We start from the raw sequence: 18,642 nt of genomic DNA, 5'->3' as shown, positions 1-18,642 counted from the left end.
CAGAATTGTATACATTATCCTTCCCTCTTCCCCCATGTAGAGCCCATTCCTTAGAACAGGGAAGGGGTTTTTATATCCCTGAAACATCAGTGCTCACTTCCACCTCATCCCTCCTGATGATGCTGCTAAAGCCCTGGCAATGACCCAGTAAGGTCCCAGATTGCATTACCCCACTCCTGAGACAGCCAGAGCATAACCTTGGTCTCCTTAAGCTGTTCTTGAGCCACATTAAAAATGGACCTCCTCTAGCTTCTCTATATGCTTAAATTTTATTAGTACAAAATAGATTAGATGTTTTCATTTTCAACTTTAAAATGTTGGGAAAATACATTTAATAAGACTATGCCTGATTTCCTAGTTTGTTTCTTTTCAATTTTAGGTATTTGTTAGTGCTTTGAGATTAAACTGGTATTTTAAACATGTATAGGTAGTGTGACTTCTTTGTCATATTTATATGCTCATACACATAAGGCCACCTACTATAACCATTTATAACATTAACTACTCTAAAATTATATTAGTTCTTTTTATTAGGAAACTGATGCTTATTTGTCATGGACAGTTTTAGAAATAAAACGAATAGCAATGATATCAATACTAACTGACATTTATTGAGTTTTACTATACTCATATAAAATTAAATGCTCCTCATAAAACTCTAAAATGGAGAAATATTATTATCTTCAGTTTTTAAAAGATGAATATTTCTTTTGGAATAATTTTAAAATAGAAAAAAGCTATCATTACAAACTTTGTAGCTTGATATTGGGATTCTCCTCCCTACTTTGTAGCATTTTTCTCATATCTACTCTACTGCTGCCCTCTAAACCAATAGGCCAACAACTGACCTTTCTTCCTAAATATAATTTCTTGCAGTGTTTCCATCACCTTGAATGCTCCCTCCTCACTCTTGCCTTAATCATCCAGAGGCCCATTTTAAAGATTACCCTTTCCATCATTACCTTTTCTCATTACCACAAATGGATTTGACATTTGGCCTTTTGAAATATTTCCAGTTCTGCTTGTGCCCTTTTAATTAATCTACTTTATCTTATAGCTATTTATGTGAATAACAATCGAATTATGTAAGTTCTATGAGAACAAAAATCGCACCTTTCTCATCTTTATATTTATCAGGGGCATGTAACACAGAGAACTGGCTTATTTGAAGACATTTTATTTCCCTGGTTAATTATTTTCTTATTCCTAGGGAAGGCTCAGGGGGGAGATCAGAAGATAGAGGTATTAAACAAGGAAGAATAAGAGAGAAAGAGGGAGTAAAACAGGATGCCTTCTGTATCTCATACAACTAAATTAAACTTATTTAAGTAAAAGGAAAGAGGAATTTTATTTGCTTTATTTATTTATTATTATACATAAGGCCTAGCATTTGGGTGAATTAATATAGGAACTGTTTTCCATTGCCTCTCTAATATACTAGTTTCATTACTTTTTTTACATTTAATATTCTACTCGTTTTATTAAGTATCTTTGGTGTTTATTTTTAGAAATTTATTATTTTTTGTAGGAACGCCCCCCTGCTAAGGAATCTAACTGCCTGTAGAAAAACAGGCCAGTGCTGTCTAGAGTGTAGCACAGAGAAAACCTTAATGGGCTTGAGTACTCTGACCAGACCACATCCTAGTCTTTGTCGTCCAAGGTCCCTAATGGTTAGAATCCTCTTTTCCAGATCCCCTGTGATCCACTGAGATCAAAGATTCAGATCCAAACAAGTTAGCACTCACTGAGTTTTTGTCTGTCTTCCAATAGCACCCTCATAGATTAATGGGGAAAGCAGTATATTCAAATCAGCTCTAACTAAGAAACACTCAGTTGAGTAGATAATATGACACAAGCCAATAGGAATATTTATATATATATATTAGTTATGGTATAACCCTTCTCTGGCCAGAACTGGAAAGCAGCCTTTTCATTTTACCTTACTTTTTAATTTGGTGTTCCTAAAAAGATGAATTTTAGAATAATATTTTGGATATCCAGAGGAATAAAGCAAGAATTAATTAGTTAGTAAAGCATAGGAGTCAATATAGTCCTCTATGCAAATTACATGGGATATTACAAGACATTTTCTTTCTTCCTGAGAAAATAAGATGTGTACTTACTATTTCTGAGATATACTGGAAGTTAAAGTGAAAAGAAAGTACATGATTCCATTCATTTATTTATTTGTTTATTTATTTATTTACTAGTAACACCGCGCGTGAAATCATTCAGCCCCGCCCACCCGCACACACCCCAACACCCGCTCCCTCCCCCCACCGCCCTGCCTTGACACCCTAACCTCTCCACCCAGAGCTCCAGTGTGCTGGCCCCGCCCCCGACCACTCTGGCCTTCTCTGGCTGCTTCAAGCCCCACCCTTGGTCCCTGCAAGTTGCCTCGGGCTGGTCCCACCTCCTCTGGGTGCCTCCCCACTTCTGCCCTGTCTCCAGAGCAACACAGCAGCTCCACCCCACCATGCACATGCCTCCTGCTGAATGGTAGTTATGGCATGAGGGTGTCATGACCATTAGCATATTAGCTCTTTATTATATAGGATTTATTGAGGAGCTAGGATTCTTAAAATTATCCTAATTAACATCATTAATACAAAATAGTAGAAATTATTTTATTTCATTTTTAGGTTAAGTTTTAAAGTTGAAATTTTAAAGTCTCTAATTATATACAAAGTCCCATGTTGTTATTTTTCTTTGAATGTGCTACTGCCATTGTATTATATTTTACCATGTCCTATGAATCTATTTGTTGAACCTCTTCTCTCTGTGTCTCTTTTCATGTTCTCTCTTTCTTTCTGAAGCCTGAACAAAGCACTCCTGGAAGCAGTGAGAACTCTCAAGTTGTTACAACAAAGGAAGAAAATCTGAATGCCCCTGACTGCAATTCTGAAAATGTAAGATTAACTTAAAATAGTTTTAATAGTTTTCAACATGAAAACAGGATCATAAGCATTTTAACAACCCTAGTTCATGCTATCATGACATGTCTACTTATATATACTATCTACTATCTAAACATTGTACTTTAACATTTTAAAAAGCAGATGTTCTTTGGATGTGAATCAGGAAGTATAACCAGACTCTTAGGAGTATGTGAACTTCAGTTGTCTGATGTAAGGAGGATAACCACACACTCAGCAGGCTGCTTATTTACATGACCACATGACATAACCTGTTAAAATATTAAAAACAAAAAGAAACAAGTAAACAAAATCCCAAAGAATGTGATTTTATAGTATTTTTCCCATAAAGCAAATAAACCTAGAAGTACTAGTATAGAGAGATTGCATTAGAGCAGTGGTTCTCAACCTTGGCTGCACATTAGAATCACCTGGGAATCTTTTTAAAATCCTGATTTCTGGGCCTCATCCTCTGGAAATTCTTCTTCTTTGTTGCTAATGTTGTGGCCCCACCCAAGAGGTTCTGGGTTGGCAAGAGGTGCTCACTTTTACACCCCTGTCCTTGGTAGCTTGCTTGCCTGTTGCTGCCGTTGTGGCCCCACCCCATAACAAAGAAACAATTTCTGGAGGATGAGGCCCAAAAATCAGGATTTTAAAAAGATTCCCAAGTGATTCTAATGTGCAGCCAAGGTTGAGAATCACTGCATTAGAGGAAGGGAGATTCTTAGCATTCACGTGATAGGAAAGTGGATTTTTTTTTTAATTATAAAAAGTGCAATGAAATTTTGATTCTAGAACTTTGGCACAATCATAGATTTATTGTGTCTGGATTTGAGAAACAGAAAATGACAACAAAGTTAGGCTTCAATCTATGTAACAAAATGCAAAGTATCTATTGAAACCATTCATGATTGAAAAGAAATCAGGCTATAGCAAATGAAAATAAGTCAAAATAGAAACATAGGTCCACCAGGTCAATCTGTTTTCCTTTTATTGCTGTGGTCCTCAACCTTCTGGCCCTTTAAATACTGTTCCTCATGTTGTGACCCAACCATAAAATTATTTTCATTGCTACTTCATAACTGTAATGAATTGTAATGTAAATATCTGATATGCAGGATGGTCTTAGGCGACCCCTGTGAAAAGGTCACTGGACCAGTCTCTATGAGGAGCACTGACCACCTCTAGGTCCCTTTCCCCCCGGCTGGCAGGCTCTGATTCACCTGATGGTGAATGGGGAACCAGGGGTAGGTGGCAGGGGATGCGGGAGGCACCAAGCCAAGGCCCCCCGCCCCATTGGTCATCCCACACACAGAGGGCAACCAGTGGTGGAGACGGGGCTGGCAAGTGGGCAGAAACAGCCCACCTCTCAGTTCCTTCCCCCTGGCCCTCAGGCACTGATCACCGGATGGCGAATGGGGGCTGGTGGTGGGTGGTGGTGGGGGGGTGGGGCTGGCTGCAGGCAGTCAGGGAAGATGGCCCTGATTACAGGCCAGGCCTAGGGACCGTACCCAGACATGAATTTCATGTGCTGGGCCTCTAGTTATAATATAATAGATATTAAATGTACAGTATTGAATTATATGCTTGTTAATGTCCTGGTTTGCTCATTCTAAGAAAGTTGCTCTGCAATTTTCATGTTCAAGGTCTCAATATCTTCTATGGTCAAAGTCCCAAACAGGAGTAGAGACCATGAATATTCTTAGGTATCTTTGTTGGTTCATTCTACTTCCTGCCTAATGCAAGTCAGACAAGGTCCCTTAGGAAAATGATCCCTAGATGCTTTATCCTCACCCCACCCTTTTGGAGGCACTGAGAGAAATCCCCAAAGGCTTAACCACATATTAGACTATCAGTTTTGGGCATGTTTGAATTACTTTGAAAGCAGTTTTGCTTAAATGATAATATTGGAGGCACATGGAGAAAGTGAAGTATGTATCTGCTTCATCCCACTTTCCTGCAATTTGTAAATGTGCCTCATATTGTTTAATAGCATATCAAGAATTAAAGACATTGAGCATTTTAATTTTCATATAAAGATTAAGACTCACTACTCAATGTAAATGTGTTTCACAATGTTTCTGACTGCTATAGGCAGCGAACAGATTTTTCACAATGTTTAAAGAAAATAGAAAGCAACAATGGCTTATGTTTAGTACTGTGAACACTTATCAGTTTCTTGCCCTTACACCTGTTTGCAAATCCTTGACCAAAAGGAGCTTATTCAACAGGGGGAAAAATTATATATATATAGTCAGAAAATAAATCCTAGAGTTGGAAGGAGAAAATTATGCCAGGTTTGTCATATTAAAACATTTTTGTCAGATTTAAGAAACTCTAGTTTGCTTATTATATCCAATATTGGTTTTATGACATTTGATGGCCCTAATGAGTTGTTGGCAGCAGCTTGGTTAACAAAATTTTCTAGGCAATTCATGCCCTGATGTAATTATACTGAGACCACCACCTACCATTATCATTCTGGGCTATACTCCATCAGATCGGCTTCATACGAGACATTTTTCATTGTGCTACTGTGGTATTTTTTAAGAAGTAGGCATTCTTCCAGATAATGTAGGGACGGTAGATAGTTCCCTAAGGTCCTTAGAACAATTAGATATAAATTGCTTTTATAAATTTCCATGTTTACCCTCCTTTGACACTTTAATTGGAAGCATGCAAAAATGTGAATTTAATTGTGATTTCTTACCAGAAATAGTAATAGAAACCACAAGAATAATGTTTATTAGTTTGGTAAATGAAAATAGTCCAATAAGCATGCTAATCCTAGATAATAAAAGGCTAATTGTCCCCTTGGGAGTTCAACTGATTGGGAGTTCGACCGCTCGCTATGACATGTGCTAACCACCAGGGGGCAGTGAGGAATGAAGGAAGGCCCCAGCCAGCAGCCTGAAGGCCCCAACCGGCCCTGATCGCCGGCCAGGCCTAGGGACCCTACCCGTGTATGAATTTCATGCACTAGGCCTCTAGTACTTATTATAAAGATATTGGTTAAACATGGATGTGCAAATGCAAAGCTTAATCTGATCAAAATTATTTGACAGCCCCCCCCCCCCCCCATCCCATCTTTCCCTACAAAACACATAATGGCTTTCTCCTTTGGGTCCCCGTCATGCTTGGTTTATACATGTACTAGAGGCTGGGTGCACGAAATTCATGCACGGGTGGGGTCCCTAGGTGTGGCAGGCGATCAGGGCCGATCAGGAACAGGCTGATCAGGGCCCAAAGGGCCCAGCGGGGTCAGGAGAGGAGGTGATGGTGGCTGGGCTGGGTGCAGAAGGAACAGACACCAGATGCTGATGCTGCCCTCAGCACCCCACCACCCCATGGTTCCCCACCACCCCCACTCCTTCCTTCATTGTTGCACTGCCACCAGGGGCCTGCTGGCTGGGGGAAGGATGGGGGAGAGGCCAGGGAAGGTTTCAATCCCCAGTTTGGAATGTGCAGGAGGCAGCCAATCAATGATTCTCTATCATCATTGATGTTTCTATCTCTATTTCCCTCTCCAAACTCAATGAAATATATATTTTTAAAATGCAAGGTTTTTAGAGGAAGAAAGGTAGGGCAAGGGAGCTATTGACAGGGGGGCATTTGAGATCTTGCTCACATTTCAGATAGGATAACATAAGGTGGTCCTCAGGGGGTGACAGGTGAGGAGTGGTAGTGGGTGGAGCAGGGCACTGCGGGCCCGCCAAGGAATGGGCTGTAATGACTGAGAACATCTGTGACAGTGACACCAAGTGTGTGTTGAGTCATTGCTGGAATCATTCAACCCCAAGAGGTTTTGATTCCAGACGGGAGGAGAAACATGGAGATCAGCGGGCCTTTCTTAGCCTAGACAGTGAAGCAGGAGGCAGGAGCGGGCAGCCCTGCTTCCCTACAAATACAGTGGGGCCTTGACTTACGAGTGTCCTGACTAATGAGGTTTTTTGAGATACAAGCTGTCTCTCGGCCGATTTTTTGCTTTGAGTTGCAAGCTCAAAAAAATTCGGGTTACGAGCCAGCTTGAGATACCCCACCGCTAGTTGGCACAGCGAATGTCACAGTGATTTGACATATGAGTAATTTGAGTTATGAGGTCCGTCACAGAACGAATTAAACTCATAAGTCAAGGCCCCACTGTATAAACATGCAGTGTAACTGCACATGGATGTCAGTCACACAGCCAAATCAATGTCCAGCCAGCGCTGGTGGCTGTGTCCTGCCACTCTTTGGCTGTGCTGTGATGCTATTGGCTGGAGGGTGCGGGAGCGAAGCCACACCCCAAGTGCACATAGTATGCAAAGGGGCGGGCAGGAAGCCAGAAGCTGGAAGCCAGAGCTGACTTGGTGCTATTGGTCAGGGAGGCCTAAGCCATGCCCCCAAGTGCACTAGTCTAGGAAGGGGCAGGTAGGAAGCCTGTAGCTGGAAGTAGCCGCACATCACTTGTGAGTCCCTGCAAGCTGCAGGACATCAGCCAGGCCAGGTGGGACCTGGGGAGGCTTTTTACTCCTTGAACCATTCTTCCCAGGGTAGCAGTGTCGGCTGTTTTATTTTTTATTTTTATTTTTATTTTTATTTTTATTTTTTTTATTGGAAAGCAAGCTCTGGGCTTGCGGCTCCTGGCATCCCTGGGCCATAGCATGAGCCTCCAGGCCTCACTGCGCCCCCCTCCCCTTCCTCCTGGGTTGAGCATCTGGTCCTTGCGGTTGTTATGCCCTTAAGGCTTTTATTATATAGGATTTTATCTGTATTACATTCCATCTTGCACACTGATTATTTATATAAGGTTCTTATTTTGCTGTAGATAATAAGCAATTTGAGGACATAGACTATTAATATTTTTTTAAATATATTTTATTGATTTTTTTTATAGAGAGGAAGGAAGAGAGATAGAGAGTTAGAAACATCGATGAGAGAGAAACATCGATCAGCTGCCTCCTGCACACTCCCCACTGGGGATGTGCCCACAACCCAGGTACATGCCCCTGACCGGAATCGAACCTGGGACCCTTCAGTCCGCAGGCCGACGCTCTATCCACTGAGCCAAACTGGTTTCGGCATATACAATGGGGTAAAAACAGTTCATTCAATAAATGGTGTTGGGAAAATTGAACAGATACTTGCAAAAAAAGTGCATCTAGATCACCTTCTTAAACACTATTTTGTTTTTATTGATTTTTTACAGAGAGGAAGGGAGAAGGATAGAGAGTTAGAAATATCGATGAGAGAGAAACATCGATCAGCTGCCTCCTGCACACCCCCTACTGGGGATGTGCCCGCAACCAAGGTACATGCCCTTGACCGGAATCGAACCTGGGACCTTTCAGTCCATAGGCCGACGCTCTATCCACTGAGCCAAACCGGTTATGGCCTTAAACACTATCTTAGTTAAATATGCAGAATGAGCTGGATTTTTTACCCATCAGAGATATTTTTTTGTTAGTAGAATCTTTTTTTCTTCTTCTTCTTGGTAGAATCTTCAGTTGGTTGCCCAGTTATACATTTGCATTAATAATTCTGAGGATTTTTAAAATGTTTTAGAGAAAGCTAATAAGAGATATAACTAATTTTTCTTGTACAGTAGAACCAAGTGTTTAATGTCAATAAATACAAAACAATCAGCAGAATCAAAGATATCATCTCAAGGAGGATTTTAAATGAACCTATGATGTTATTCCATGTGCTTTAATTTTTAAAGTATTATTCTTTATTTCTAAGAGAAGAAATGATGTAATTAAAAAAATAAACAAAATGCAAAGGCAGCCATTCTCTTTTTGTAGGGTTTCCAATGATTGTTAATTAAGTTATAGTGATTTTTGTTATATTAACATGTTCTTAAAAAAATACGTTTGTATTAATTTCAGAGAGGAAGGGAGAGGGAGAGATAGAAACATCAATGATGGAAGAGAATCATTGATTGACTGCCTCCCACACGACTCCTCCTGGGGATCCAGCCAGCAACCTGGGCATGTGCTCCCGCCATGAATCAAACTATAGGTTGATGCTCAACCACTTAGCCGGAGGCTGGGTCCACTAACATGTTTTACGTAGACTTCTGGGTGTCCTTTGGTGAGCCAATGTTCAAGAAAGATCATAAGACAAGGGAAAGTGAAACAAGATTTTACTACTCACAGATCTTGGAGGAGGCTCAGGCATATCTTCCTGGACACATGGTGTGATGAGACTCAGGGCAGACAGGGAGTAAGCAGCAGGTCCTGGGGCATATGCCTTTATTACCATTTGGTCCAGTGAGGGTGAGTAGAAAGCTTTGGGGTTCTGGTCATGCCAGATTGGTCAATTCAACCCCAAAGAGCAAAAGCCCATTAACTTCATGAGGGATTTATTTAAGGAGCTCACAATGGGAAGGATCAGGGAGGACGGAGAGACCTTATCAACAAGGGTGCAGGGGAAGTCATATCAGGAACTTAACTCTTTCTTGTGACTCTGCAGGCTGTTACTTAAGGCATGAATTCCATGGAGGGGCTAGTGTCCGTTACAGGAGCCCAATAAGGCCCCTCAGCAACACCAAATAGATGTAGAGGCAACGATATTATGGGGCAGTTTAGCTAAATTCTCAACAGTGCCCTTTTGAAAAGGTCATTCTAAATATGCAACTTTACTTTTATAATTTCTAAAAATCAGGATACCCACTACTGAAGGCAAAGATATGCATGTGTCATAATGAAAAATATTTTAAAGTATCTGAATCCCTAAGTTAAATCAGATGGACTGCTCTGAGCCTGTCTTGAGGGGAAAAAACAAACTGGAAGGATATAGGATATCCTCCAAGGGTAAGGTTACTGAAGAAGGATGAGTAGTTGGTTAATGAGACTTCTTTTCTTGCTCCTTAAATTGTAAACAGAAAAGGATGAGAAAGGAACCACAGACCTGGTGGGGGCGGGGGGGACGGGACCAAAAAACAGCAATGAATCCTTAGGCAATGTCAAGATTCTTTAATGACTAGAGTCAACATGTTGACACAAGGGTTGTAAAATTAAAGTGACTAAATATCTGTGTTTATATTTGGACCCAAATATATATTGACATAATAGAGAATATTGATTAAAGGAAGGAAAAGCTGAGGATGGGAAAAGAAGGAAAGAAACTAAACTTAACTGAGCAATTAATATACGCAAGATACTCCATTATGAGCCAATAACTCTTCCAACAGATACTTGGCAAAAAATGAAACTAGCCCAGGCTTTTCAGGTATAGATTATTTTGCCTACCATACAGATAAGAAATCATAACCTCAGTAACCTGAAGTAACTTTCCCAAGTAAATACAACTAACAAGGGCTAAAGGAATTCTAACCTGAGATGGGCTAATTCTTGTTTTTAATATATTTTTATTGATTTCACAGAGGAAGGGAGAGGGATAGATAGAAATATAAATGATGAGAAACATTGATCAGCTGCCTCCTGTATCCCCCCTACTGGAGATCAAGCCCACAACCCAAGCATATGCCCTGATTGGAATTGAACTGTAACTTCCTGGTTCATAGTTTGATCCTCAACAACTGAGCACACCAGCTGTGTATAGGCTAATTCTTTATTCCATTCACCTAGTTGAGATACCTACATTGTCTCATTCACTTTGTGTCAAAATTTAGATCATAGGCATTATTATTTCCATTTTACATATAAAAGAAAGTGAGGTTAAGTTGGCATTCTCTAAAGCCATTCCACCAGCAAGTGATGCCTATGACTTTGTTTTTAATAGCCAGTGGTGTTTAAAACTGACATTAAAAAAGAGTCAAGTACAAAATATTAACCAATGTCATTCCAATACATTCAATTAAAAAACCCACAAAGGTGTGTTAACCTAGATGCATAAGAACAATTGGACAGGTCTTGCTTAAGGCAAATGTAAACTCTACCAAAGAAGTCATAGGCCCTGGGAATGACTACCCACCATGACCTGCCCCATTAGGAACTTATGATCAGATCACCCTGTGAGGTTACTTTTGGTCACTGGACTTGTCAGATTTATTACAGAGCTCATTTTTTATCCATCTCCCCTGTCCCCTTTCAACTGTTCCTCCTTTACATGTGAAAATTGCATGACTATTGATTCTGCAGCATATATATATATATATATATATATATATATATATATATATATTACAATTCTATAATACATCACTTATTGTATTGTGTGTTCACTACACTAAATCAACTCTCCTTCCATCACTATCCCCCCTTACACTCTGCTACCTCCTTCAACCCCCTGCCCCTTCCCCTCTGGTAAGCATATTTTATATTTGTAATATCAGTGTGAACGCATATAACTGTTGGCTTTTAATCATTAATGGTAATAATAGAAGAAAGGGAAGAATGTTTAATACTTGTTAATATCTATGGTGAATATTTTTATATGTTTTTAATTTTATTCTCAAAATAACCCTATGAAGTAGCCCTATTTTACAGTGAAATAACCTGATACTCAGAAATAAGTAACTGATCAAGTTATTTGATTAAAGATCACTTCTGAATAAACATCAGAACTAAAACTTGAAGCAAAGTCAGTTTTACTCCAGAGCACTTTCATCATTTGGAAAAATTACATTTATACTACAATGTTGGCAATTCTTCTTGCCTTTCTTAACTGCACAGTTCTCTGGAAGATTTGGCAATCTGGGTGATATTGCAACAAGATTGAGAAAACTCCACGATGAAATCTCTCTTTATGTTATCACCAAGTGAATGTTTGCTTCATCAATGACTATAAAGGTGATAAGGTGTCTATTAGAGCACGATAGCTCATGTTGTAACTGTTGCTATTTATCTGTTGCTTCTCTGAGAAACACTAAGAATTTTATGAACCACATTTCATGAAGTTCCTACAATGCCCAAGAGGCACAGAAAATATAAGTTTAAAGGTACTGTTCATTATAACATCAAAGTATCAAAAAAGATTTGAACTGTCTTCCAGCCACACAATATTTTCTTTAGTGTTGAAATTTTTAGGTTTTCATTGTTCAGATGATCAAAGGCTTGTCTCCAATAGCTATGCTTGCATTAATGAAAGCACACACGCCACTGAAAATCCTTTTGTATTTTTCTCATGACAATGGCCTGAGCTGAAACTCCACAAGCAAAAAAAAAAAAAAAGGTTTTTTAGGTCAAATAGATTTGGGAAATGGTTATATCATAGCACCTTCTAAGAGATTCATAAGGCATTTGTGCATTATAAAGAAGTGAATTTCAATTTTCACTGCACATCTGAGTTGCTTGTGTATTGCTTAAAAATAGAAGTCCTATAGTTAGGATTTAGTTATTACCCAAGGGTATTATTTTTTAAACATAGATTATTAAAAATTTAAAATTTAGAAATGATAATTTTTCCAGGGTAATTTTAGATTCTAGGTATAATTTAAACCCATGCAACATAAAAAGAAACAAATTTATTTCTTAGGTAGTATAGACAATTTGCCTGTGAATTTGCCTAAAATTCTTAGGAATAAGGTAGTGAAGGTTTTGACTACTGATTGCTCTTATTATAGTTACAATATACTTTTCCACTAAACTGTGGGCTTATTTATTTATTTATTTATTTAATCTTCAACTGGGGATATTTTTCCATTGATCATTAGAAAGAATGGGATAGGGAAAGACAGAAAGAAATATCAATGTGAGAGAAACATATCAATTAGTTACCTCTTGCAGGAGCCCCAACCAGGGCCCAGGTCAGGGAGGAGCCTGCAGCCAAGGTACCTGCCCTTGTCTGGAATCAAACCCAAGACCCTTCTGTCCACAGGCCAATGCTCTATCCACTGAACCAAACCAGCTAGGGATACTATAGGCTTATTTAGAAGAAGGGGCTGTATGTAATCATTTTGGAGTCTCTACCAAATATACCTAAATTTAATTTTATGAAAAAATTAGGCATTTACTAAAATGCTGTAAATTGTAATATTTTCATAGTCAATGATTATTTTATTCATTTATCATTTATTCAGAGATTATACATTGGCCAATTGCTGCCTGGCAGACACTCGCTGCCATCTAAGGCTGATGAACATTCCCTCTGTTTTGTCATGGTTTATTGCCATACACATAGGCACAGAAAAGTAAAGGAATATGATGTGTATTCAAGTGAGAGCAATGTAGTGTGAGAATAGGGAGCATATAAAATAACTTTTCTCTAAAATCTGAATTGGAGTAGGTTAAACCGCCTATGCAACCTTTTTAGTTATCATATAATTGTAGAATTTACAGAATGTTAGAGTTCACCAGCTTAGGCAGCCTTCTGTTTAACCCCAAGGAAGCAAACTGACTTGTTCAAGGTTAGAGCTAACCAGTGGCCATAGATTATTGAACTCCCAGGATCTGTTTTACACAAGAAAAGGATTTTGGGATATACCCTGTCCCCCTCCCGCCCCCTAACAAAAAGCATATTCTTACACTAAATGATTTTTTTATGGTTACTTTAAAATGTGTTCAAAATATAAAGGGAGAAAAAAAAGAAAGGGAGGATGAGAGAGCAAGGAAAATAGGATGGAAGGGAAGCAGATAAAGAAAGAAAAACAAGAAAGAAGGGAGGAAAAGCAGGGAGACAGGGAGGGGGGAAACTTCATTTGTTGACATTGGTTTAAATAAGCGGTTCTCAACCTGTGGGTCGCGACCCCTTGTGGTAATCAAATGACCCTTTCACAGGGGTCGCCTAAGACCATCGCAAAACACATATATAATTACATATTGTTTACAGTAGCAAAATTACAGTTATGAAGTAGCAACGAAAATAATTTTATGGTTGGGGGTCACCACAACATGAGGAACTGTATTAAAGGGTCGCGGCATTAGGAAGGTTGAGAACCACTGGTTTAAATGAAAAGGATGCCCAATTAGAATACACTGTCAGCCATTCAGCTGCTTCAAAACTACTGAGGCTAATACGTAAGATTAGATTTCTTGGTTAATAAAATATTGGATATTATACTCAAGAAATACGATATTTTTAATGTTTTTAAGATTTTATGCCAGACAGATTGATGATCATATTGTTTATATCACTTCCTGGCTTGAAATATTGATGTTCCTTCAGGCATTACATACCATTGACAATATGTAATGGTATCGTAGAAGCTAGACACAATCCAAATGTAGTTGTTTTGTAATTCTTCATTTTATTTTATTTTTTACAAAGAAAGAACTTTGCATTAGAATTGAACTTTGTTGTGGTAACTGACTCCTATAAGCACCGCTGAGATCCCAAACCCATGGTGACTGCTTGGCTTCTTGGGACCCCACTCATTTTGTGATGCTTTTGTTCTTAGCTTACCCTTTCAGCTTGTATCAAAGTGAAGGAAGTGTCTCAATGGGAAGAATTCAAGAGCATTTTTCTAACCCCTTCCTTAATTTAATTTCATGACCTGTTTTCAATTGCAACTCTTACAGGAGGACAGGACATGTTTGATGAAGCATAAAGAAAATCCCCCAAGCAATGGCAGTGCAAAACCAGAGCCTATCCCACAGGTATTTTTGTTGTTGTTGTTGGTTGGTTGGTTGGTTTTTATTCTGTCAGAAAGCACTCTTTTTATTTTCTAATTAGTATTATTTTATTTTATTTTTTTCTATAACTATTCATTCCCTCTATGCCCTCTTCCACCTCCACACCCTCTCCCTGCAATCACCACCTTGCTGTCTATGTCCATGAGTTCTCTCTCTCCTTTTTTGTTCAATCCTTCCAGTCCCTCTTCCTCACTTCCACACCAAAACTGTCTGGCTGCTCCCTATCTAGGAACCTGTCTCTATTTTGCTTGGTAGTTCAGTTTGTTCATTAGATTCCACATATGGGTGAAATCATATGGTACTTGTCTTTCTCTGACTGGCTTTTTTCACAGCGTAATGTTCTCTTTTTTTCAAAACTATGTTTTTATTGATTTCAGAGGGAGGGGAGAGAGAGAGAGAGAGAGAGAGAGAGAGAGAGAGAGAGAGAGAGAGAGAGAGAGAGAGAGAAGCAACAATGAGAGAGAAAGAGGTATTGGCTGTCTCCTGCATGCCCCCCTCCTCACCCCCACCACAGGGATCCAGCCCGAATTCTGGGCATGTACCCTAACTAGGAATGGAACCAGTGACCTCCTGGTGCATGGGTTGATGCTCAACCAACTAAGCCACACTCACTGGGCCATAATGTTCTCTTACATGTATTTGCTTTAGTGAGTTTTCTCTTTTGCTCTTACTGAAGCAGCGATGTTGTATAGGCAAGTCAAATATATTCCTTCACTAGTGCTTCTGTACCCCTCCATGATTATTATGCCTGCCACTGAGCTTTTAGTTTTATTATCTGAGGTCCTCAGAAGAACAAGGGTAAGGGAGGTGTCCCTCCCCTCACCCACAACCAAGAACCAAAACAAAAATAAACTCAGAACAAAAACAAGTATCTATTCCTTAGGGACAAATAAAAAGATTTGTGGATAAGAGGAGGTAAAAAAAAAATAGTACATATAATCCTACAAAAACAATAAAAAAAAAACAAAACTCAGGAGCTTATTTCTGAACTTCTATCTTTACTGTTCAATATTTGAATAAAAATATTAAAACAATTCTTAGGTGTCATTTCACTTGACACATTTTTTTTTTCAAATTTTGGGTTAGATTTGAATGGTTTGGCCAAAATTTTCTCAAAATATTTTAAAATATTTTGCCATTAGTAGACAATATATTATGAGCTTTCATGAAGTAGCAATAGTAACATATTTCCATTTATTTCATTTTTGTTTGGCATTAGTTTTCTATCACATATTGGTTGAGATATATGAATTTAAATTACTATTCCATTACACTTTAAATTTTGTCACATACTAATATATATATATATATATATATATATATATATATATATATATATATATGCTAGAGGCCCAATGAATGAAAATTTGTGCAAGAGTAGGCCTTCCTTCCCCTGGCTGCTGGCACCGGCTTGCCTCTGGCACCCAGGACCCAGGCTGCTTCCCTCCTCCAGCCAACCGCAGGCACCCAGGACCCTGGCTGGCTTCCGTCTGACCCTGGCTTAGTCAGGAAGGACACCTGGAATGACATCAGGAAGACATTCAATCTAATTAGCATATTACCTTTTTAGTGTGTGTGTGTGTGTGTGTGTGTGTGTGTGTGTGTATTTGACTCTCCTAATTGTCTTTTTGTGCTGTTTGACAGAAATTGCAAATGCCTCCTTGTACTGAATGTGAAGTCGAAAAAACCCAAGGAAAAAAATTCACCAGCTTTGAAGGAAGGGTGACTAAAGAAGAAAAAATACTGTAGATGTCAAGAAACTGTGTTTAAAACATTCATTTGCTATTGTCTTCATATCCTTTTTAGACCATAGTCTTGATGGAAATACTAAGTTTTTAAGTCATGTAACTTTTTCACAATTTTGTGTACTTTATCAAGTATTCTTCAAATTGTCCAAATGATTCCAGGCCAATTATGATCCTCAAGCAATAACCTAATTAAAACAGATATCTTCAGTCAAAAATGTCATTGTCATCAGTAAATTGCCCAGTATAATTGGTCTCTTTTGAACTCAAATGCAATATAAGTTAATTCTTATGATTCATTTGAGTATCTAGTACAGTGATGGCGAACTTATGACAAGCATGTCAGAGGTGATAACGCGAACTCATTTTTTGGTTGATTTTTCTTTGTTAAATGGCATTTAAACATATAAAATAAATATCAAAAATATAAATCTTTGTTTTACTATGGTTGCAAATATCAAAAAATTTCTATATGTGATACGGCACCAATGTTAGGGTTTTCCAAAATGCTGACACCCTGAGCTCAAAAGGTTCACCATCACTGCTCTAGTACTTCTGTGATCTAATATGTAAAATCTGCTGGAGGATGATAAAATGTCCTCCATCCTCAGCATTCTTAGAATCCAAATTGCAATCTTATCATAAAGAATTTGGACCCCACTGGCTAATTGGATTCACATTCTTCAAGATTGGAATATGAATATTTGTTTGAGAAGGTTTATTGCTGTTCTTATTATGTTGAACCATGGCTAACCAATATCAAGGCAGTTCTGCCTGGGATTTAGTCAGTTAACAGAATTCATTAAGTGTATTTGGTATAATGTAGATAAAATATCTAAATGAAGGACTAAATTTCTGACTCAACTGATTAGATTTTTTGGCATTCTATAGACACATCCCTATGGTTGTCTGCTGTAATGACTCCAAGTTAGAATCAAGTTATTTGAAATGTTTGGCATAATTTTTGATATGAAATTTGTGTACTGAAATGTGGGATGGAGAGGGGGTTCCAAAATACAAATGTACAAGCAGATGCAGATGATATACATTTAAAAATGGGGATTTGGTGGAAGTAAAATAGCCATATGGAGCCAATGAACCCAGATTTGTATATCTTGGAAACAAATGTATTAAAACAAAAAATAGCTGTGATAATCTTTGAAGTTGGAGCTCCATATAGGACTATCAGTGATCAAATAAATTCACTCCTGAATAATTTGAACATAGTTCACAAGAAAGAGAAATTGATAATTCAATAATTATATGACTGATAGGATGGATATAGCATCAAACTTACAAACTCAAATTAATGGATAAAATGATCATTGTAGTTGGTCTGAGCCAAATATATGTAGACCCATTTGCAGAAAGCATATAAAAGTATGGGATTTATACAATGGATATGCCAAGCATTCATTGGGGCATTGAATCCTGACAGGCTGTGCTAGAAATACTTAATAATATACACAGATTTCATGAAATCTTTAATCAGTAGATGAAATTAAATTCTGGTATAAAATGGCACACCTTTGATCAGGATGACATAATCAAAGAAATGTAGTGATTTGGAGAAATGGCAAACTATCATTAACAGTAAAAGTAACATTGTGGCTGTTGTATTTACAAAATAACTGTGTCATTTATCAGTATTTTTCAGATTATAGGCTAATTCTAAGAAAGAAAGAGAATTAATTTTATAGATGACCCATAGAATTTACAGGTAAGTGACCATAATAGAGAGAAGATTAAAGTCCAAAGTTTCTGTTGACTTCTTGCTCTAAAAAATTTGATTATATGAGCAGGAATATGGCTCATTTCTCGAGTCCTGTTCCTTATAATTTTTCCACTGTAACCATAAACCCTAACCATCTTCAAAGTCTTATGAAAGGGAAGTAGATAAGTTAGTTTTAATTTAGGTCCACTTTCCTACCCCGACCTTGTGCCTCAACTTCACTCCTACACTCTGTGGATCCTATGAAAATTAATCACCCATTTCACCTTAGCACGGTATGTTATAAGGCATCCTTGGAACTAATAAAAAGAAAATCAGGCTGATATTTTCTGAAATTTTATAGCATTTGTGATAAAAAATGAGAATTTGGCATAATAATCAAATTTGAACGGCTTATTTGTAATTTTTTTCTATGCTATAAATTCCTATCCTAGTATTAATAATAAAAATCAAGTTGCTTCTCTTAATTATTGTTATGATCAAGTGGGCTTTGAATGAATATAATGTATATACTTTTTCTTTAATGATAGATAGTATTCTATGTCCTGCAGACTTTACTGTGGTATATTCATTGCATTATTTGTTTCAAAACAAAAGGAATTTGTAGTAGAAGAGCTTTATAAATATTTTTAAGAAATATTTTGAGAGTTCCTTTTGATAGTTAAGTACATAATACCTTTATTAGTATGCTCTGTGAATGTAATGAATGCATTTTATTTCTCTCAATCCTTTAA

General features: G+C 38.0%; 1 protein-coding gene across 2 annotated transcripts in view; it reads left to right on the top strand.

The window, feature by feature from the left end:
• LUZP2 (leucine zipper protein 2) overlaps nucleotides 1-18,261 on the top strand; it is a 308,052-nt gene extending 289,791 nt beyond the window's left edge. For both annotated transcript variants that reach the window (XM_081098525.1, XM_081098524.1), the window contains 3 exons: nucleotides 2,817-2,909; nucleotides 14,318-14,395; nucleotides 16,076-18,261. In XM_081098525.1, coding sequence (XP_080954651.1) covers nucleotides 2,817-2,909; nucleotides 14,318-14,395; nucleotides 16,076-16,180 — 276 coding nt within the window. In that variant the 3' untranslated portion in view covers nucleotides 16,181-18,261. The remainder of the gene's footprint in view (nucleotides 1-2,816; nucleotides 2,910-14,317; nucleotides 14,396-16,075) is intronic.
• The last annotated feature ends 381 nt before the right edge of the window (nucleotides 18,262-18,642 follow it).

Source organism: Myotis nattereri, assembly GCF_964212035.1.
Source record: "Myotis nattereri genome assembly, chromosome: 9".
Classification (NCBI taxonomy): domain Eukaryota; kingdom Metazoa; phylum Chordata; class Mammalia; order Chiroptera; family Vespertilionidae; genus Myotis; species Myotis nattereri.
This window is presented reverse-complemented; position numbering and strand designations above follow the sequence as displayed.